General features: G+C 40.5%; 1 protein-coding gene across 2 annotated transcripts in view; it reads right to left on the minus strand.

Annotated features, from left to right (window-relative positions):
• MEIS1 (Meis homeobox 1) overlaps window positions 1–22,649 on the minus strand; it is a 131,707-nt gene that overhangs the window by 80,972 nt on the left and 28,086 nt on the right. For both annotated transcript variants that reach the window (XM_014836767.3, XM_014836768.3), the window contains exon 7: window positions 21,751–21,862. In XM_014836767.3, the coding sequence (XP_014692253.1) occupies window positions 21,751–21,862 (112 nt within the window). The remainder of the gene's footprint in view (window positions 1–21,750; window positions 21,863–22,649) is intronic.

Below are 22,649 nucleotides of genomic sequence, written 5' to 3' on the forward strand. Positions count from 1 at the left end.
ATTAAATGAAGGTGATCTGCCAATGGAAAGAGCTTACTCTTTAAACAGGAAAGCAGCTACTGGCTAGCTCTTTGAAAGGATTACAACACAAACAATGATTTTTAAAAACAATGGAAGAAGTTCAAATAATACATCCCTTTTAGCTGGCCTGTAGCAGTGTAATCTTCACATCAAATAGTTAAAAAGAAAAAACTTTAGGAACAATTAACTGTAGGGAACACAAGATTGGCAGGTAAGCAGCAGAAGGAAATTTACGTTCGGAATAGGAACACCTTTATTTCCTATACCTCCCCACGTTTAAGGCCATTTATTAAGGCAGATGTTATACTAACAAGATTTTACTGGAAATTTCACTAACCAAAATCAGACTGAAGTTTCTATCACCCCTCTGTGCTGGCACAGATGTATTCAGCTTGTTCTCAACAGATTAAATCCGAGATGACAAGCAAAGGCTGATATGGTCAGCTGATTTGTGTCAACAGATTACAAAAATTCTTCATCATTTCTTGAAAGGAAAAAAAAAAGACAAAGATAATTTCTCAAAAGCTCATTGTATATGTAACCTAGTCATATCTTTCTCAGAAGTATACATTTTATCAAAGGAAAAAAATGAAAATCCTTCTCGAACCTTGTAAGGAAACCTCATACACGAGCTAACCAAAATGATATTTCATTTGATGTAACATAGCAATCCATCTCTCCCAGTCACTCCTGACCCACACTGCTCCCCAACATAGATAAAGTATACCGGGGGAGGGGGGGAAAAAGGCAGAATACAACTATTTTAACAGGTAAAGCACTTGGAAATTTCAGGAAAAACCAAATAAAGCGGTTATATATTCCACATCTAATCAAAAAGCTGATATGCATTTAGACCTTTTCAGCCATATCCGCATGTAACAGAATCAAATCCATGACACTGCTTTGTGCCCAGATATTCTGAAAACTCAGATATTGGGGATGGTCTGTGCTTTTTGATTGCTGTTACCAACGCTAAGTCCCAGATTCAGAATTTCTCCTCACCAACCATGAAATTATGTGGAATTTCCTGACCTTCTGCAAATTTCAATCTATATGTAAAATGTTGATTGAAAGTCCTTCATTCTATCTAGGTTTGCATGCAAAGTTTCAACTCAGTTCTTAGAATTTCAGTATTTCAGACCTGAAGGAAAATGTTTCAATCATCTAGCCCAACTTCCTTTATTTACAGAGGAAATTTCATCCCAGGGAGGCTGTGTGAGTTGTCCAACTCAGGGCACAGGGCTTGTGGGTTGTCCAGTGGAGATGGCATCTGAGCACCTACACTCCAAGGACAGTGGCCTTCCCAGCCTGTCACACAGCCTCATGGAGAGACACAAAGTTTGCAATGTGAAGTACACATAACAGTATTTAAAATAGAAATCCGTCACCGTGAGCCGATCCTCACACTGAGTCAAGCATACTGTATTCTCCTGATGTTTCAGCATTTGTTTCTAAGACGCCAAAATAAGCGGTTCAGCGCTTTGATGGCGGGATGCAAGTATCATAGGTTTATCTACATCCTGAGAAACGTATGTATTCTTAAATATTCTTTCTTTGCTAAAGGAGAATATATAGTAATATATACACATATGTGTGTGCACCCGTATATATAGACAAAGCGAACGTGGCAAAATGTTAACAATTGTTGAAACAGAATGGTGAGTAATGGGTATTTATTATACTATTCATTCTATTTTTCTATAAGCGTGAAAATATTCACAGTAAAAAGTTGGAAAAATGCTAACAGATTATATGTAGAAAAAGAACTTTAATGCAATGCTCACAAGTCTTGCCCTGTATTTTTCATTTTCTATGTACTATCCTCGGCTTTGGAGTGAGGGTCCCTGAACATTGTCACCGCATTGTGGCACAAGAGAATGGAGTCATCACCACGCATATGAGAAATTCCTCTCTTTAAAAGAAACTGGATCCTGTTTGGCTGTTAGGAGACTGCCTCTACTCCTTTGAAAAGGGATGGGTTTACAACTAATACCAAACGTTCAAGCACTTTACTGTGTCATGAGAGAGTGGGTAGAAAAAGATTAAATAGCCGAAATAGAAAATAGACTCCCTATGCTGTCATCACGACTAGGCTACCACCCTGTGCATGGAAAGAAGAGGCACGGATGAGGAGGTGAGGGAGAGGAGGAGGAGGAGACAGCACCACCAGCAATCCTGCAGGTGGAACAAGGAGGACAGCTAATTTGCTATAAACAAAGACCTGGCTGTAAATCTAGTTTTGTCTCCCCGTAACTTCTCAGAATCCACCTTTCCTATGCATGTTAATGAGCAAGAGTTATTTTGAACCTTATTTTACCAACTGCAATTGCTTTAAACCTAGTTCTCCAGATCTGTCTAATATTTGGTAAAATTTATCTGTAATACTAAAGATTATCTTCCTCTATCTCAAAATGTACTGATAACATGGCATCCTAAAATTCAAAGGCCTGGTACTGCCCAAGAGTTTCATCCAAGACCAGAGAATATTGTGACAAGATGAGACTGGAGATGCGAGAATAGACTTGGTTAGTGGACAAACACATTCCTCACCCTAACTGGGCTCCTGTGAGAAAATACCACTTAGGTCCTCTGAAGACACAGATCCCTCCCCAATCTGACCATCAACAAGAAGTGCGCAATTCAACATGTCGCCTTTGCACATGGCACCACAAAACTCATTTTCTCACAGATGCCTGAATATGTGGTGCAGAAAGAACACAGCCATTGTTTAAAAAGAAGCCAGTGGACCAATGGCCTTGTGGTAAGAAAGGTGTCATCCGCAATTGAAGTCTCTTCTTAATCATTCACTTTCTCATCATTGCCTCCTAAAGTAAAAGTGACAGATTTATAACTTGGGACATTTGAAAATGATGGACACTGGAAGAGAGTCTCGTATAAGTGGAAACCTCAGTGGCCCACGAAGTTTAAAAGGCCCTCTGTCCTGACACAGAAAGGCAAACCAACACTCTCCACTGTAAAGGGAAGGCACATTTGGGAATTGTACTAGATTTTCGATTCTTTGTGACGCCATCACTCACACTCAGAAACGAGCACCAGTCCCAACCAGAGTCTCTCTTTTCCATGGAAAAAAAGAAACCAAATAATGATGATGCAATAATAGCAGCTAACATAGACATAATGTTTACATGTGCCAGGCACTCTTCTAAGTTCTAGATATCAGCTTGTTTAATCTTCTCAACAACACTACAAGTAGGTATTTAATATTACTCCATTTTACAGGTGAGTTTCCGCTGTTCTTCTGCCCAAAAAAGTGGAACCTGAGCCATTTTTCCATGAGGAGAGACCAAAGGAAGATTGCTTCAGGTCTATCATATACTGGAAACCCCTCATGCCTGAAAATTAGTGAAGAGCATCAACTTAACTGGATGAAAAAGTAGGTAACTCCTAAAGAGAACAGCATCAGAAAATATGTTTGTCCCAGACATTTCTTAATTCAGTCATGAGAGGAACGATAAACACTGAACTGTAACTTCCTGGAGGGCAGAATTCATTTTATTCATCTTTATTGTCCCAGGATTTAGCACAGTGCCTGGAATACAGGAGGTATGCTGTGAATGAATGAATGAATGAAAGAAATATAATGCTAAGCTGTGCCTGATCACTTCCTTCTAAAGATCCTTCCTAATTTTATTCTCTCTTGTCTCTTCCTAATCAGATAGAGAACTGGTGAATGCATTTCAGAAATAAATGGACCACGAAGATATCAGTTACTAGGTTACTTCTTTTGTTTTTTTTGTTTTTCCCAGCTGAGGAAGAATTGGCCTGAGCTAACATTTGTTGCCAATCCTTCTCTTTTGGCTTGAGGAGGATTTGCCCTGTGCTAACATCTGTGCTAATCTTCCTGTGTTTTTTGTATGTGGGTTGCTGCCACAGCATGGCTGCTGAGGAGTGGTGTAGGTCCATGCCCGTGAACTGAACCCGGGCTGCCAAAGTGGAGTGCACTGAACTTAATCACTAGGCCACAGTGCCAGCCCCTAGGTTACTTCTTAACCTGGTACAAAGGAAAGGTGTTGGAGGGGCTGGCCCGGTGGTGCAGCAGTTAAGTTTGCATGGTCTGCTTCAGTGGCCTGGGGTTCACCAGTTCAGATCCTGGGTGTGGACCTATGCACTGCTCATCAAGCCATGCTGTGGCAGGCATCCCACATGTAAAGTAAAGGAAGATGGGCACAGATGTTACCTCAGGGCCAGTCTTCCTCAGCATAAAAAGGTGGATTGGCGGCAGATGTTAGTTCAGAGCTAATCTTCCTCAAAAAAAAGGTGTTGGAATGGACAAACCTGGCTGATTCAGGCCCTATTTTCCCACTTACACCTTGTCAGACCCCTGGCAGTTCTCAACTATACAGAGAAACATCAACAGCTGCAAGGCTCACAAATTAAGTTGGGTGGACACATTTCATAAACTGAAAGCATGTAAAAATATATTATTTGTTACAAGATTTTTCCTTTCCATTACCAACATTGTGTCTCATAGTAGGTATTCAACAAATATTTGTTAAATAATAGAAGATCAGAACAAAAGAGCCCCATGTCTCTGATCCTCTAAATCCCATTTTGTAGGACTTCCTCTGAGAGGCTCAAAATTTTCAGAGCTGACCTCTGTGGAATAAAAGAAAGCAAGCTCAGGTAAAGACGCCCTTTATTCCTTTAGATTAGAGGTGGAAAAGTTACATCCAACTCCACATCAAAATAAATAATATTTTCAGCCTAATGGAGAAGAAAGACTGATGGGAGTAAACAGGGAACTCAAGGTAGCAGGCTTAAAAATCAAGCCAATGGCCCCCAACTCTCGTCCCCCTATTCTCTCTGCTCCTTCCCCCGACTCAGCAGCCAGGTCACAAGCAGAGAAATGGCAGCGTCATTGCTGTCATTTTGCTCCTCTGAAATAGGAAGCTGGATTAGCCCTGGCTGGCTGAAACTCAACCCAGATAAGTCCGGAGCAATGCTGATAGGCAGTGGGAAGGAATTTGAGGAAGTGACAAGAAATGCCACGTCATCTACCATAAAGAAAGCTTTCCCACAAAGTGGCCTGGGAGGTGGCTACACAGCGACTGGTGCCCAGAAAAATGCAGATAAACTCAGAAGTCTTTCCTAGCAGCAGGATAGGGAGCCAGCCACAAACAATTCATGTCCTTGCCACATCCTTCAGTGACTACTAGGAGGAATGTAGAACGATCCCTTCCCTCATTCCCCCTCCTGCAGCCAAGAGAAGCCTGAGCCGAGGTCCCTGCCGCCCTCCCGCTGCAGGGGACCAGGACACCCTGGGCAGCAGGCTCGCCTCTGCCCATTTCTAACACATTAACCAGAGAATCACCAGGGATCCCGAGGATGTGTTTTTTTCTTTTACAAAGATTCTAGGTTATAGCCTTTCTGTCACAGGGATGGGTATGTGCCATGTCAGAAATACACTCTTCCTAATTTCATTCACCAAGTAATGGACATCATAATAATCTGCAATGGCATCTGTCATTGCAAAGATTTCCACTGTTCTTCACAAAAGTTTCATAGAAAAGTGGAAGTCAGCAAGCAGTTATTCTCCAAAGAAATTCACAAGTAGAGAAATGGGGGCTGGCAAAGATGACTGGGGAGAGAGAAACTCTTCTGTTCTGTCATTGTCGTTTTCTTAAAGACAGCATGCAATTCCCTCTTGGTATGACTTTCTTTACTTATATTTTAAAGTTTTCATTCAAAGGACCTGTTCTCACAAAAATGTATCCAAAACTTGCCTGAGAGACCTTCATAGGGAAACACATACTTTGAAAAATAGTGTAAAAGGTCAAATCTTTTTAGGAAAATATATTCTGTATTATTAAATAATACCAGTGACTACTTTAAAAGGGCATGTTGGACAAGCGTCAGCTTGTATACCTAGTGGATAAAGCCTGTAGCCCAGTGTTCTAAACCTCTCTGCAAGAAATTCTGGCTGGATCCTACCAGCTCAAATTGTCCCACAACGTCTATCCAGAGAGAAATCTGAGTCACTCCCATCCCAGAGGTTTATAAAGGCCACGGTTGTCCGCAGATCAGGTTTTCATCCTGGGTAGCCAAGGAAATATTTCAATACAGTACATTTTTGCTCAGAACTCTTCGAGAACACACCAAACAGAAAATGATTAGAATTACATTTACTTACTCTCACATATTAGCATTAAATTATTAGTTGTGTAAGTGGCTTACATTTACATTAAACTTGCAAATTATATAGACCCTTATTTCCATTCTACGAGCATCTCAATTTTTTTCCCTGCATGCATATCTAATCATTTGCTTACCTCTTATCACTCCAGGAACCTACAGTTCTTAATTCCATGGATTTCCACAGGGCAAGAATCTAGGCCACCATTTATGCACAGAAATCAATTCAGCCATCACTACACTATGCATCAAAACAACATTTTAAGAGCAAAAGTTGAAGCCAGTGGCGTTGAGCCAAAGCACCTCTCCTGGAAAGGAAAATGCAGTGGGATTTTTAAGAGCAAAGAGGACAGGTCACGAGGCTTTATGCCTCACCAAGAAATGGAGAATCCTTAATGGCCCAGAGTTTCTTGATTCAAATTTGGAACTTAAGACTTTGGGCCCAAAGAAAAGTGCTGATTGCCACATCCCCCACTGCTCTCTTGCAGTCTCCCATGTGAATATATTCACCAGGTCAATTTTCTCTGTCTTTGCCAGTGAAATTACTAACCAATGACATTTTTATGCTTTTAATTAGAATCCGAAAGAGTATTTTGGCACCATATGTCTATTGCATTTTTACAAGGTCTGCATCTCTGAAACACCGTATTATATTAACATGGTAGTTTCAAAAGAAATCATATTACTAAGTACCATAAATCATAGAAACATCATTGGCTTCTTCTAAAATTGTATTCAATCTACTAACTACACCATTCAAAGCTTATAACAACGTATGCAAATGTATATAAAAGCCATAAAAAGTTTTCTCCCCATATCCTTTTCCCACAGCCCAAATAAAAGTGAATTAAGAAAATCTGGCAAAGGGTGTACCTGTCTATTGCCATTTCCCACAGCAAATAGGATATTTTCCTCTGGGAATAAAACATTCTCCTTCAACTACTGTTTATAACCCTTATCAGCTTAACAGCAAAAGAGCCATCAAGTCCAATCTCTCGTGAAAAAAGTCAAGGTCAACAAGTACTTGCATTTTTGTTTATCTTTAGCTGCAATTGCTACTGACTTTCAATTGGGTAATAAACATGAGGTCTGTCAAATGTTCCCAAGGAACAGGTGATCCAAAAGTTATCTCAGAACAAGGCCATTGCCAGGCAAGCAAACAATCCTGTTATAACAATTATGATTTGAGTACCTTTATTTATAGATGCAAACATCAGTCAATTCTGAATGCATATAGCCACACCATTCCCACCACTGGGTATAAGAGTGAGGAAGTACAGGAGGGCTCTTGCTGCAATTACTCACCAAAAATAATGGGTGTTCTCCCATGAGCAGAGTATCATCCAAAGAAAAGGCTTTCTCCTCTTATCTTTCCTATTTAAAGGCAATTTTGTGCAGCTCAATACAGCCATGTCCTTTACTCTGCCAGCCAGGTTCCTGAGCTCAGTTACCTCTCTCTGCCTGAAAACCAATTCTACGGTTATGTGCTTGTGTCTGTTTGGAACTGTTGCATGATTCCTTTAAGCCAGCATAGTTGCTACATTAGAAAACACTTCATTTTAACTTGAAAAGTGCTAGGATTCGTTCAGCATGTTTAATTCTAAAGAGTCAGATAGATATTTGGAATAAAGGCCACATACTTCTTCCCAATCCATCATGAAACTCACTGATATCAACAGGAGTTATGCATTTGGATCTGGGCAGCACATGGCTCCATGCCATATTCGACTTACAGATTAAAAATAGAATCTGTTCCAGCTGCAAAATAAGACACGTTAAACCTACTGCCTCCATTTGAAATATGAAAATTAAATCTAAGGACTTTGGCTACTATCTAAGATGATGACTCTGACCCACATAACGCAAACCTATGGCTCCACTTCAATTATGAAAAATGAGCCTAAGGAATATTCTTGGAGCCTAAAAGGAATGCTTCCACTTCTTGTTTTGTAGCTTTTATTAACATTCCGTCATTTCGCGGAGAAATCAATGTTTTCCAAACCTGACTTCTTTCCTGTCAAGAGCATCAAGACATCTGGAAACAAAGTAAAGGACAATCCTAAAAATACACAAACCCCTATCCTGGGAAAGAAAGTGAAAACTGAAAACAAAACAAATTCTAGATACACAAAATGAGGTACACTATTTTAAAAGACAACTTTCAATGCAGCTATACTAAGCTCTTGGTGATAATGTTGTTAGTCAAATAAATACATACAGTTTCAGTATCAAAAATTGTCTCCCATTCTTCAACATTCTGGCAAAAAGTGAGTGTAACCAGAATTTTATCAATAGACACAACAGTATACTATTTCCAATCCTGGTGTCTCTTTAAATTTTGGGCAGATAATTGAAGATTCTACATAAAAAGAAAAATTAGCAGCCAGGGAACTGGAAAGGCTGAGGCAGACCAGGATTAGAATCCACTGGGAGCCCATGACACGAAGGCCTGTGAAACAAAACATCTATTCCGCAAACACTCAGGAAATGTTCATCAATCAGCTGTCAAGCAAAGAGGGAAGTCACCTCATTTTCAGAGCAGTAAACTGACGAAATGAGTCACCAAATTCCCATGATGGCTTGGCTGGTCTCTTCCTTTCCACTCAGCCCGAGGTCCCCATGGAGCCAGAGCCTTCTCTGTGGAAATGTGGGGCAGCAGAGAGAGAGTGGTGGCCGGACTTCTGTGAAGGACCCTCAGGAAGGAGTGAGCAAAATGTCCTTTCTGTCCAGCCAGGGTGTGGAGTAAAAGCCATAGTCAGCAATGACCAGTGATATTGTCCTCATATCTAGAGAGATGAAGCTATACTTAAGAAGACGGCGAGCATGCTGGAAGGGACCCGTGGTCTGTATGGCAGTATTCTGAAACCTTGGCATGAGCCCAGACCCTTCCAACCCCCGCTGCCCCCACATCCACTCAGTCTCCCAGTCTGGACCAGTCTCCTCCTCAAAAGCTCTTCTCTCTAGCACCTTCACTTTGCCTTACTTCATGTCCTCAACATTTCTGAATATCTATAGCACCGGCTCCATCCTTTCTCCACATCAATTCCTCCTTCCTGCAATCTGACCATGACACAACTCTAACATTTCCAAAGGCTCCACTTCCTCCCAAACAAACTCCTAACCCCCCTTAAGCTGATGTATACGATCCTTCATAGTCTGGCCTATGCTACCTCTTGGCCTCACTTTAGACTCCTTCTTTCCTACACTCTGTTCCCAACTCATGCTGAGGCATACACGAAGCCTCCAAAGTGTCATGCTTTCTCCTTATTTCGTACCTATACACAAACTAATTTCTTGCCTCACATGCCCTTCTACTTCTCCATCTGTCCCAAGTTTCCATCATAGACCCAGCCCCTTGGAGGAGCTACATGGGAGACTGGGAATGAAAAACAGATTGCTTCTAGGGCTAACTCTAGGGGATGGGGTAGTGGTTTCCTGGAGTGCTGTGCTGAGAAGGACCCATATCTGAACCCCATTCGGGCTCAACGAGAAAGGATGCTGTGATTGATTAAGGATGCCTGCCATGGAAGGATGAGGGGAGGCATTCATATGCCAGGCAGTTGCTGCATCTCTGAGCCTACTCAATCATGAGACTTAACTTACTGTATGGTAACCATCTGCCCTTCCACTGGACTGTCAGTTTCTTGATTCCAGGAACAGCCTCTTTCACTCAGAATTCTCACATCTAGCACTGGGCTGGTACATAGTGGACATTCAATTAATACTCAAGTTATTGAATGGGACTATTTCTGTCTTCACCTCTTTACCTTTGGGAGTATTCCTCTCATAAGCTTAAAATCCACAATATCAAGCAGTACTTTTTATTTGCACTAAATTTATTCTTCTCACATAAGGGGATGTTCTTTGTGCTGGGATGTGGTAAACCAAATAATCATAACACACAGTCCCCTCCAATTTTATAGGTTGAAATCATATTCCCTCAGAACTTTCATTTTTAAAGACTGTGGCACCTGAATCTTATTATCCTTGCATCCCAGCTCAGCTTCTCAACATCTCCATTTTAACCAATGTGCATCTGAATCTCTCTGGCTCCATTAATGCTGTTTCAGGGGACAATAACCAGAATGACAAGAGTATTTTCACCTGAATCTCTGGCCCCAGGTAGAAGGAGAAAAGACAGGAGAACGGAGCTGGCCCACCATAAAATGGTCAGAAAAAGGAGATCGAAAAGTGGGAAAAGGCCTCTTGGCGTCATGAAATAATTAGCACCCTGGTTCATATTAAGATAGGTTGCCATCTGTTTCAACCATAGAAATCAAGTCTAGCTTAGAAACCAAGGAGTTAAAGTAAGACCGGACTGAGTATGAATCCAAGCATCTAGTCAAATCAGTCCATCAAATATTTATCAGGCACTTATCATGTTGCAGCATTGTGCTATGGAGCAATATAGGCAAGAGGAGTCCTCAGGCGTTGTTGAGGATGTCAGTTCATGCTGTCTCACTGGATTCCCTGTGAGGACATGTGGGAGAATTTCTCTCAAGTCTTAATGCCAATCAAAGAGATTCTTCTGAGCAACTTCCATGGATCCTGTAAATCTTGTAACTAATTATATTTCACTCTTCATTTTGGCTGCTAGGTAGCTCAGAGCCAAACTGTCTACTTCTAGAAACTGTAAATGATCTTATGATTCATATTATTCTGTACTACTCTTATGACTAGTTTCTTATTTATTTTCCTTTCATTCTAATTTCTTAATATACTTATTTTTATCCTATTGTATACTATATAATTTTGTTGATTTCCTTAAATCCTATCTTAGAATAAAGGGGAGAATATGTAAATGCATTTTAAATTAAGAAATATCCTTTTCTCCCAAGATACCAAAGTACAAAAGGGCATCAAGGTGCTGCCTGTCCCTTTCTCATAGGTGCATTGTAGCAGGGGCACTCGAGGAAAGAGTCAAACTAAAATAAAGAAATTTTGAAAGAGATGCGTACATCACAGGCTAATAACCTAGCAACAAGCCAACTGGCAAACAATATTTTCTGCATTCACTTTTCAATTCTCCATTTCTTAAAAATATACAATTTTGAAGAAAATGTAAGATTTTCTAGGTAAGGTCACGTTTTCTTTTTCTCCTGATATGGAAATAAGTAAAAGGAAGTTCTAGCTCTTTCCTCCTTCCTTAGGAAATAAGCTGAGCTATGTCTAGGAGGAATGCGTCTGGGTTGATCTTGGTAAATGGGGAAAGCCAAAGTTAATTGTCCTAATCAAACAGAATGCTTTTAGGTTCAGTAATTATGGAAAATTATATGCAAGACCGAACTAATCCACAAAGCCAGACACTTGAGCAAAACCCAACTTACCAACCACACTTCTGGGACCAATCAGTGTAAGAGACAGACAACGCCTATCTCTTTTTAAGGAAAATACCTGGCATAAATTTACTGTTTGGGTTAGTTTTTACTAGGCCAACAGCCAAAACCTCTACCACTATCCCTAATTAGTGCTAGCATTCACGAGGGAGGGAGAGAAATTCAGGAACGAAGTTAAATATCACGTCCCATGGGATGGAATAACATCTGCTGCTGGGGCAGCACAGTTATTCCTGCCACAGGGTCCTGTCTCAGAATTCATTCTTATCCTCTACCCTAAGATCCCTCAAAAGATTCTAAAATGTTGCTGCTGGTCCCCACCCATCCTCTATTGGAAGCCCATTCAGGGCCAAACACTAGCACCCAAAAGTAGGTGTAGGCAGAACAGCCAGTTACCTGGGTGATGTGATTAAGGAACATCCCCAAACCTATTTACCACCAACTTCTGAAAGGGCTACCCGCTGAATCTTTCCTTGAGTTCCCCTGTTAAACGCAGCTCTGGGAGTCAGGACAGGTGAGACCTCGGTATCTACTTATAATAACATGACAGAGGTTGCCACTTGAGATTAGCCTTCTGGCACCCCAAAGAAATCAGTCCTGAGGGAATGTAGTTCAATCACAGTTTGAAAGCATGGGATGGCTCCTCATCCTCCTTAATAAATAATTATTCATCAATAGCCATGTGCCCATAATTGTGCTGGGCACGGGAGATCTAAAGATGAAGAAGGCATAGTCCCTTCCCAGGGAGCATCCGGGGGAGGCTGACGCATGAATGGTTCCTTTCAATATATGAGAAAGGATAAGACACAGGATACCATGACAATCCAGAAGAGGGTCACTTCATTCAATCTGGGGGTACACAGAACACTTCCTGCAGATGACACTTAAACTAAGTTTAGAAGTTTTTGACCTGGGCTACACAGACCTTCCCCCACAAGAGAGTCCATGGTTAGAATTCAGAAGATCCATGTACTTGGAAAGGGAAAAATTTACATTTTATTCTCACTAACCTCTAGTTGGAAGTAGCATTTTTTTCAAGAGTGTATCTAGGTAAGTAACAAACCACAGAAGTATTAGCAGGACCTGTGACTTTGTCACTAATGGAAATCATATTTACATATCACAATGCAGTTAGAAATATCTTAAAACATCATTTACATTCATCACTATTTCAAAAATGTGTAGATAATAGAATTACTGCTAGATCTTGTTATTTAATGCATATTTAACAAAGCATTTATATTACAATTTGGTTTTTTAAAATATTTTGATAACTGGGTTTCAATATAATTAGTTTCCCTTATAGTCCTATGTATTTTTTCCCTAAAGATTGGCACCTGAGCTAACAACTGTTGCCAATCTTCTTTTTTTCTTTTAAAGATTGGCACCTGAGCTAACAACTGTTGCCAATCTATTTTTTTTTCTTTCTGCTTTTTCTTCCCAAATCCCCCCAGTACATAGCTGTGTATTTTTAGTTGTGGGTTCTTCCAGTTGTGGCACGTGGGATGCTGCCTCAACGTGGTCTGATGAGTGATGCCATGTCCGTACCCAGGATCCGAACCAGCTAAACCCTGGGCCACTGCAGCGGAGCTCGCGAACTTAACCACTCGGTCACGGGGCCGGCCCCCAGTCCTATGTATTTTATTTTATGCATTCATAAAAATATTACTCTGACATGTCGTCCATTGACTTCACCATAGGTGTCCCCTCCCCTCCAAAATGCCATGGCCCCCTTACGAGGATAAGTATGCGTCAGCAGCCAGGTGACTAACGGTGAAGAACGCAATGATGACTCCATGGGTCAGACCCTGGGTGCCACATGGCTGTGTGGGAGGATTGAACCAAGTTCCCAAGATTGGGCTATGGATCAAAGTTGGCCTCCCAGGGCCCCATAGGTGCTTAACTTCTATGGCAATCAGAGGACCAAAGTAGAGGTGTCCTTCTGAAAATTAGGCCATATACCTCCCATCTTGTCTTTCAGTCAACAGCCCTGACCACAGAGTTCACAATGTCTGGGTCATTGGCATGTTGTGAAATAAATACACTCACAACCCCATAAGAATATTTGGTATTTATCGACTATTTCACTTACGTATGCTTGATGCTCTTGGTAACACACAAACTTCCTGAGGGCAAATACTATGGCCTACTCATTTTCATACCCTCACACAGAGCACCTGCCACACAGTCAGTGCTGAATCCATTTTTGATGACTTGACTAGAATGTATAAATTTACCTTTCCCCCCTTTAATACAACTTGTGATAATATTTTGGCTCATCTGCAGAAGTGATTACAATTCTACACTCTTTTTATTGCCTTGGGCTACATTAAATAGATGCTTCCCTAAAATTAACTTCTTCATGTCTTGCCCTGCCAAGAATGACATCGTGTGAAGAATCTACCACCTGGGACCATGGATTCTCTCCTGATTTATTTTCTTGGGTAGAAATTGAAGCATATGTTTAAGCTGTGCCAGGCTGTGTGGGGTGGCCCTGGAATGCCTAGGATGTCTGACCTGAAAAACAAGTTATTGCTTATAGCTTAAAACCCAATGCAGCATCAAGAGAAGATGGGAAGGCAAGAGAGAATAAGAGAAAAGAAAGGCCTTATTTAGAAACTGAAATAAATAATTGAGACTCAGGTTTTTAAAGCTCAGATCACCATTTTTATTATTTATATAAGGCAATAAAACACATGTTATTAATATGAGTGTGGAATACTGCATATTCTTCTATATGTGATGCATTTTTGGAAAGTATCTTACAGTGTGGGGAAGAAAGAGCTGAGCATTATGAACCATTAACTTCCGGGTCCACTACAACAGAAAATATATTCCTCTCTCACTGAAAGACTAATGCTGTTACAGGCAGGGGAGCTCTCTCCAATTTACAGCAGACGGAGTGAAACAGAAAAGAAGATATCTTTTTAAAAAGTTTTCATACCTTCTGGCTGGAGAACTAAATGATGAATTGACATAACATCATTATTCGTGTAATTCTTTACTACTTTTTTTTTTCAGTGAGGAAGATTGGCTCTGAGCTAACATCTGTTCCCAACCTTTCTCTTTTTGCTTGAGGAAGATTGTTGCTGAGCTAACATCTATAGGAATCTTCCTCTATTTTGTATGTGGGATGCTGCCACAGCATGGCTTGATGAGCAGTGCACAGGTCCGTGCCCAGGATCCAAACCCATGAACCCTGGGCCGCCAAAGCAGAGCACAAAGCCTTACCACCACACCACATGGCCAGCATCTACTACTCATTTTTTATTTAAAACTATCACATGATTCTTGAGAGACCAATGTAATTTATTCTAGGGAAGTCATAGAATTGGGGTATAATTTCAGAAATTCTACAAGTCACAGTGGAGTTGGTATTTCTTAAGAAACAACCACCACCATCACAAGAACAAAATTCCAATCCATCACATGCAACAAAATCCCAGTATCTGCACAGGTGACAATGGCAAGTGTCTACACCACATACTGAGTCCTCGGTAACACTGCAAACCAAAGAGAAAATAGCAGTGTGGTTTTAAAGCCATGCTTAACAAGGATCACATTTTTTAAGTTTCCAAAATTCGAGGACAAAATTTGATAAGATATCCAGACTGTGAGTTTACACATAAATAAAAATGAGCAATCAACAGAAAATATAAGAAATGACCCTGTTGACTAATGCCCTGTCTTTTCGAATCGAGGCTCAGACCCATTCAAACCCAATCACATGAGGATGGAATCAGTTAAAGGTCAATCAAAGACAGGCTGAAACTCCGACTGTCTAGCTGACCTTCAGAGCTTGTGACAAATTGCTATCAGTCAATGTCAACTAATGACAGGAGCTCTTTGGCTAATCAATTGTTCTAAAAATGATCAAGAAAACTACTCACAGGACAGCTCATTTTCACATCAATGCCTGTGAAGTATGAAAAGCTCATTTTTTGAGTTTTTAATAAGCTCATAAGTAAAGCAGTTACTTGGTAACAGAGGTCACCTTACAGGAAAAGACAGAACCTTTGTCTGCCTTTTACATATTCTTTTATTACCATATTATAGTAAAACTATGCCATGGATATGCCAGAGGGCTACATAATAAAGTAGGTAACACTTCATCCACTTTGGAGACAAATACTTCTGTGTTAGAGGGAAATCTATTTGGAAGTAAATAATTTCAAATGCATTTTTCAGTTGTTTAAGATGAAAAGCAATGACCTCAAATTTACTAGCGATATTGCCTAATAGTGAGAAGATGCACTTTCTGTGAAAACACTTATGGCCAAGTTCGTGCCCCTAAATAGACAGTTACTACTTTTAGATGATGAAGTTGTTTTTCTTTGTTTGAAGATGACCTGCTTTCGTGATGCTAGAGTCAAGCAAATGGAGAACAGAAAATAGTTACTCACATTTGATGAGTCAATAAAGGGAAAGGTGAGTATAGCATAGGGTGTTCTCAGGAAAACACTTCTCTGTCTATACATCTAATTCAACATGTTTGATAAGTTAATAATATGGACCTTTTGATAACAGGTATTTGCAGAGTATAATAACTTCCCCTTTCTTTTTTACACCTGACTTTTCCCATCAGGAAATCATTTTCCTCTTCTGCCTGCCACCGCATGCAAAGGCCACACTTTAATTTGCAGCCCAACATTAAATGTAACCAAAGTAACAAAAGGGGCTGCAATAGTCTAAGGGCTGAAGCCTGTGGTCACAATTATGTTTTACTTTGCTCTTCTTTCTAAAGTGTATTAGTCAAATGCATTATAGTGCTGAAATATAAGATGTTCCCAGAGCAGTACAAGGCTAAGAAGTGTGTGAACGAATACAGATCATTCAAGTCACTCTGACCAATAGACAAATGAAATGAAAAAAACTGAACGAACTATTTTTAAACATTTTTTCATTTTCAGAGTTCTCTGGTTATTATAAACACTTTTGTTTTTAAAATCATCTGGGAATTTTTTTTTTTAAGGAAAGTTTCTAAACAGGAAGTATTCACTTTGTATCTTTATCTGAAAAACTGCAGATTACAGATTACATCCTAAACCGGAGTTGCTAAGGTAGTTTTTCAAATTAAAATATCTTCCGTGGCCTCGACCACTCTCAAGTTGTCCATAGGAAAGAAATAAAGGAGGGAGGGCAACACTTAAGCTGAGCCATAATTGGAAGTATGTGAAAAATGAAGTGTCAGTTTGGTCAATAAAGGGCAAAGGTCAAGGGGAACTGGAGCCCAAACTCTGTGCGAAATGTGCTCATTAAGACATCCAATCAGAGTGCTGCTTCCCACCTATCCCATTATTCATCGGACAGCTGACTGTTTCAAATGCCTGGGTTTGGGCTGTTATTACTTTTCTTCTTCATGTAAAAAGGCGAGCTGGTATATAAATCGTTGCTTAGTCATCTGGAACATAATGTGGCCCTTCCCCACCCCCTCTCGTCCAGCTCTGCCTGCTGGCTTCACAGGCCTGAAACAACTGCCTTGAGATTCCCTTCAATAATAAATGGAATTGCCTTCTGCCTATAGGTTGCCTGAACTCATACAAAAGCTAGCACGGAGGGGGATGGGGCCGTGGGAGGCATTGCAACTATTGATACATTATTATAAAGACATAGCAGTGCTTTTCAATTGTTCCTCTTTAAAGAAGCATACTGGTTTTGCCTTTTTTTTTTTTTGAAGTGGGAGCAAAGATATCATTGTTGATCTGAGTCCTGCCCCTAAAAGAAGTTCATAAGTGGGTTTTAGAGGTTTCAGCGACCATTAAAGTCCTTTAGGGTTGAAATGTTTTACATCAAATTTCAATGTAGAAATAATACTTTTTCTTTATCCCCACAATAGAGGAAAATGAGATAAGCTTTAAGTGGGAAATGTTCTGTGAGAGAAATGTCCTTACTTGTTTTCTACCCTCCTATTCTCAATTCAATAAGTCTTTGAGTGAGTGAAATGGTATAGGCTCTTAATACATAATAAAATTAATCATATCAATCATCCTCCTCCTCCGTAAATATCTCAATCATCATTGTACTTAGTGCACAAAATGAGATTCTCACCCCCCAGGAGAGTAGAACCCCCTGGAGGCTAATGCTGAATCTGTTTCATTCATAGCTCTGTCCCCACCAGAGCAGAGTGCCAAGCCCAGTGCAGACACTGGAGAAAGACTCAACGAACTGAAAACAGAAAGAATGCCCATCAAATGATCTGTTTTCCCTTCCTGGCCACACTAAAGTACTACATAAAATAGGATGCAGGAGTCAGGAGCCTGGGCTCTGGAGTCAGACTGCATGGTTTCAAGTCCTGACTTTCCCACCAACCAGTATGTGACTTGGAGCAAGTCTCCTAGCTTCTTTCAACCCCCATGATCTCAGCCCTTATTGCTATCACGTATTCATCTCTCTTGGCTTGGAACCAAAGAGAGAGACATGCCCAAACTCAGAATGTTATCAGTCTTAGTTGGAGCTGCTTCTAAGTCGTAGAGTGGCTATGGCAGCCCTTCTGGGAAGGAGTACAAATCTGGTGGGAAAAGGCACCAGATGTGTTTGGTGTTCTCTCGTTCCAAACTACACGCTTCCTAGAGTAAACCTGGATTATGGTCAGTAGGGCAGCTGCACACAGTAGGATAGAAAAGGCACATGCAAGGGTCAAGGATCTGCCATTGTGGGTCTCATCTTAAGAGACTCTGCTTGGGGTCCTGAAAACACTTGTCCCAAAGCAGTTACACAGGCAAGAGACGAAGATCCTAGAGCTGACTCTGACAGATACTCACTTCCATGTTTCTGAGATTTACTTTTTTCTCTTCTGAAGTAGGAAAACAGCAAATAACGGACAGGGATAAAATAAGAATTCAATCTCATATCTTTGGAAGTGCTTCGAAGAAGTTAAAGAATAGATAAAATCAAGTCATAGCAATAGCAGCAGAACCCCCAACCAAACACAGATGTTAGGCCTTCCTTTTAAATGCCAATTTAAAGGAGCTTCACTCTTAAAGAATCAATTTCCTGCAAGGGGCCACCAGTGTTAATATCAAATGAAAGTAGATGTCATGGGATGAATTGCCATGATAAATAATTTGAGTTAGGGAAAGATACATTACGTAAATCATGAAGAAACATTAAACCCCTGAAGAATAATAATATCTTTGGTATTTTCTTAATTATATACCTTAATTTAAGTATACTCTTCTTAGAGTGCCCAGGATTGGATTTTGGATTTCGATTTTTTTATGCTTAGGTAAAAATTGGGACTAAAACTAGTCCAATCAAATACAACATCCACTAACTTGTCAAATTATCAGGCACTCAAAATCCCCCAAATTACTAGATCTCTAACTAGGAACTGTGTTACTGTATTTTGAAATCTGCCAGAACATTACAAATTTCCTGGATGACATTTTATTTTATTTACTTTGAAAATCCAAAAGAACAGGACTCAGCTGAGATCTGGCCCGTTCTGTGCCCGCATTGTGCAGTAGATAAGGTTATTTAACAGAGGACTAAAGCCTGGAGGATTTCCTTTTTTTGTACCACAGGTGCCATAATGAAGCGGTGAAAATTGAAAAGGAATGAGGAAAAAGAAACGCAGTACAAATAATACAGTAGAGAAAGTTTTAAAATATGTATTACTCCTGTCTGTGGGGGAAACACCTCTCTGGATATGCTCTTGACAGATTGAGTTATTTCTGTCTATTGGGTATGTATAAAGACATATTTATGGATTTATAAATCTTTTGAAGAGGGCTGTTATTTACCCAGTTGACTAAAATGGACTCAAACTGTGTAAATAACTATTTAGGACATGCACTACGGGCCAAATGCTGGCACGGCTTACACAGCCATGGCTGCCAGAAAAGGCAGACAGGGGAAACATGGAAAAGCCACTGTGCACAGTTAATCCGAAGGCTGCACAAAGGCCCAGCTCCACAGGTCTCGGGGATGAAAAAGAGGTTTAGAAGGGTCATGGTTGGCATGGAAATGCACATAAGTTGTTGCAGCAACACTTCTGGGCATCATTCTGCATTTAGCAAGGAATAAATCACACTGCCAAAGAGAACCCACAGGGAAGGGCAGGTAAGACGAAAGGTGGGACTCCAGCTTCCCCCATTCTCAAGCTGGGGCGGGGAGGGAGAGGGAAATGAGCACAGAAAGCTTCTGTTTGATCACAGTGGAAGTAATTGCCTTGAGTTCTTTGGTGGAGAGCTGGGGAAAGAGGGCGTGATGAGAAGAATCTTAGATAAATAACCAGGAGCCTGAAATTTTAGCTCTGACACTGCACCAAGACCTCAACAAATCACTCAACTCATCCACACCTTATTTTCCTCATCTGTCAAATGGGGCTAGACCCATTTCATCTGCCACCCAGGACTGCTTTAGAAGCTTCAACTGAGATCACTTAAATGAGATAATTTATGTGAAAATGCTTAAAAAACAAAAGCTAGGTGGTGGTCTTATATGAAAAGATATAAAGAGAAGCAACGTAAGTGGAAAACTGTAGTAATGTGAAGGATAAATGGCTCCTTGTTACAATCGAATTCATTATTAAATTGGCCTTTGGAGAACCCTTGTTGAAAGAAAAAGAAACACGCAAAATTCCTAATTCCTTGTTATGACATGTCAGAGGGGAAGGACCTGGATGGGGCACGTGCCCTCCGGAAATCCTTCTCTCGCATTATGTTTGAGGAAACGTATATGCTACAATTGTAAATTCAAGCACAGTTTAGCAGTTTGCAGGCCTTCGAACAGTAGCTAAACTAGCTGGCAGTTCGTGGATGAGATATTTTTTTAAAAAGCAAGGAAAAGAAAGAAACAAACAAAACACTAGGCTCTGATCCCATGTAGCAATTTTGGAGTACAGGAAAAAGAATTTAGATTCCATTTCCACCTTTTGGCAAACTCAAGGTGTAAGTTAAATTGTGAAAGTAGGGCTTTATATTGAAAGTGCTGACATCACCTTAACTATAGCGCTGTGAATGGCAACACCATAACATACACATACACACGCTGGAAAGGAAAAAGGCCCTGTGGATTCATGCTGCATATCATTTTCCAGTGAAAGTCAGAGGTCAGAGGTTACCTGTTTCTGCCTCAGCTCGGAACCAGTTTTACTATTCTGGGCTCCATTTTTACTAGACTGATAGTCGTGATGAAGTCAGCAACTTTTCTTTGAACAATAAAATATCTCAAATGCTTAAAATTCTACGTGTCGAAGTTATTCCCAGTGCCAAAAGCATCATGTGCCTAAAACAAAAGAACTTTCCTGTTTTTGTTTTCAAATGAATCATGTTAAATTCATTTGAGACTTTGCAATTCTAATTGGTATAGCCCAATTAAGTTAGAAAACAAAATCTTTTTGTTGTCTAACAGCACTCAAAAGAACGTGACCATAAAACCAGATTTTAAAGTGTGTACCTACTGTAGGCCAGAGTCAACTTCAATAAAGCCGTCTGTTCAGATTCAGATAGAGAATATTTTAAACTTCGGTTGCATTAATTGAACACAAAATCCACGGCAGCAGATCCATCAAAAGCAGTACAAGACATCTGAATAGTTATTCACCTCTTTGCGGAATACTAACTTTATGTTTAAACTTTATTTACTCCTAGTTATAGTGAAACATGCACATCCATGGACATCCCCCCCAACACACACAGGTATGTGCATTCAAACAACAACACAGATTAAACTGATCTAGTTTCTTTCTATTTCTCTCTAATTGCCTTTAGTTTGACTTTGCAATGAAGTCAAGCACTTAAGAGATTCAGATAAGTAAATCCAGAAAAATGGCTTCAATCTAGTGGAGAGGGAAACCTACCATGGTTTTCTGAAAGGCCCACCACCTTCTAAGCATCTTAAGACATCGTCAGCTTAGAATGCTAGTGGGTGTATCTTCATGATCTCTTGAAAAGCCCCTAAGGGCAAGTAGTAATAATACTTTTTATTTGTATGGCAAGGTATTAGTGGCATACTATTTACACACATTGGCACTTCCAATCTACTTCTCTAATGTTGCCCTCAGTCAATTCACTGACCCTGTTTTATGGCGGTGGCCAGGTGACAGGCAGTTAGGCAGCTGGAAGGGCATAGAAGAAGAAAAGGGTCGCGGGAACAAAATAAGATGAGCTGATTCTCATATTACATGGGATTTATGTTCTAGGAAAACTGTACATATAGTCACTAACTAGACATTTCTGATTTTTCAAGCCTTAAAAATGAAACAAGTAGCAAAAGAGCATGAGAACACCTCTCCTACCTTGCTCACTGCTGTTATCCCCACTGTGTGATGTGTGGCCACCGCTGGAAGGGCCTGGAGTTCCTCCTGAACGGGTCGATGCTGTGTCATCGTGATCTCTGTTCCAAGAGGGCTGTGGAGGCACAGATCAGAAATCCAGATAGAGTGGTCTGTTAACACTGGTCCAGTCGGATCCCATCCCACAATGACAAGGCGATGGGAGGCTAGAATACACAGCCATGCTCTCTTTCCTGACCCCCTTCACAAACGGTGCCAGCTCAGAGCAACACTGGCACACTTAAAATTTACCAATTTCTGCTTCTAAGCTAAAATTATGTCTACAAATAGTTATTCTGTAAGTAACTGCATGCTTTATTACAAAGGAAAACAAAAACATTCCAGGCAAAGAATGGGGGGGAAACGCTGCCAATTGATTCTGACTATATTTTTAACATCAACAAACCCTCCAGCACAACAGTCGGCTACCCAGAAAATGCAAAATGAGAGTGCTAGTCTACAACACTGTGGTTTAGAAAGGCCTCTGATTCACCCTGGAAGACAGACATGGCAGAGCTTTTCAGACCTCACAATTAGGCCGGGGTCCATAATAGCTAGTATGTGTCAGCTGTTTGCCGGCTGGTACGTGGCAAATGGACCAGGCACAGGGACAAAAAAGAAATGGGGATAACAATAGATTCACACGGACTGTGTACACTCAGCCCCATGCCGAGCCTTCTTGTACTATTGAACGGAAAACAGATGTTGCTTCTTATCACTGGGTGCATTTGAAAGTAACATTCAGATAGGAAAAATTGGCTGTAAATTCAATTCTTGGGGAAAACAATCATGGCGACACTTCTCCCAAATCTCTCTTTATCACCAGAAAAGATTTTAATTAGCTTTTAGTGCTAGCTTTCAAA

This window comes from Equus asinus, chromosome 6 (genome assembly GCF_041296235.1).
Source record: "Equus asinus isolate D_3611 breed Donkey chromosome 6, EquAss-T2T_v2, whole genome shotgun sequence".
NCBI lineage: Eukaryota > Metazoa > Chordata > Mammalia > Perissodactyla > Equidae > Equus > Equus asinus.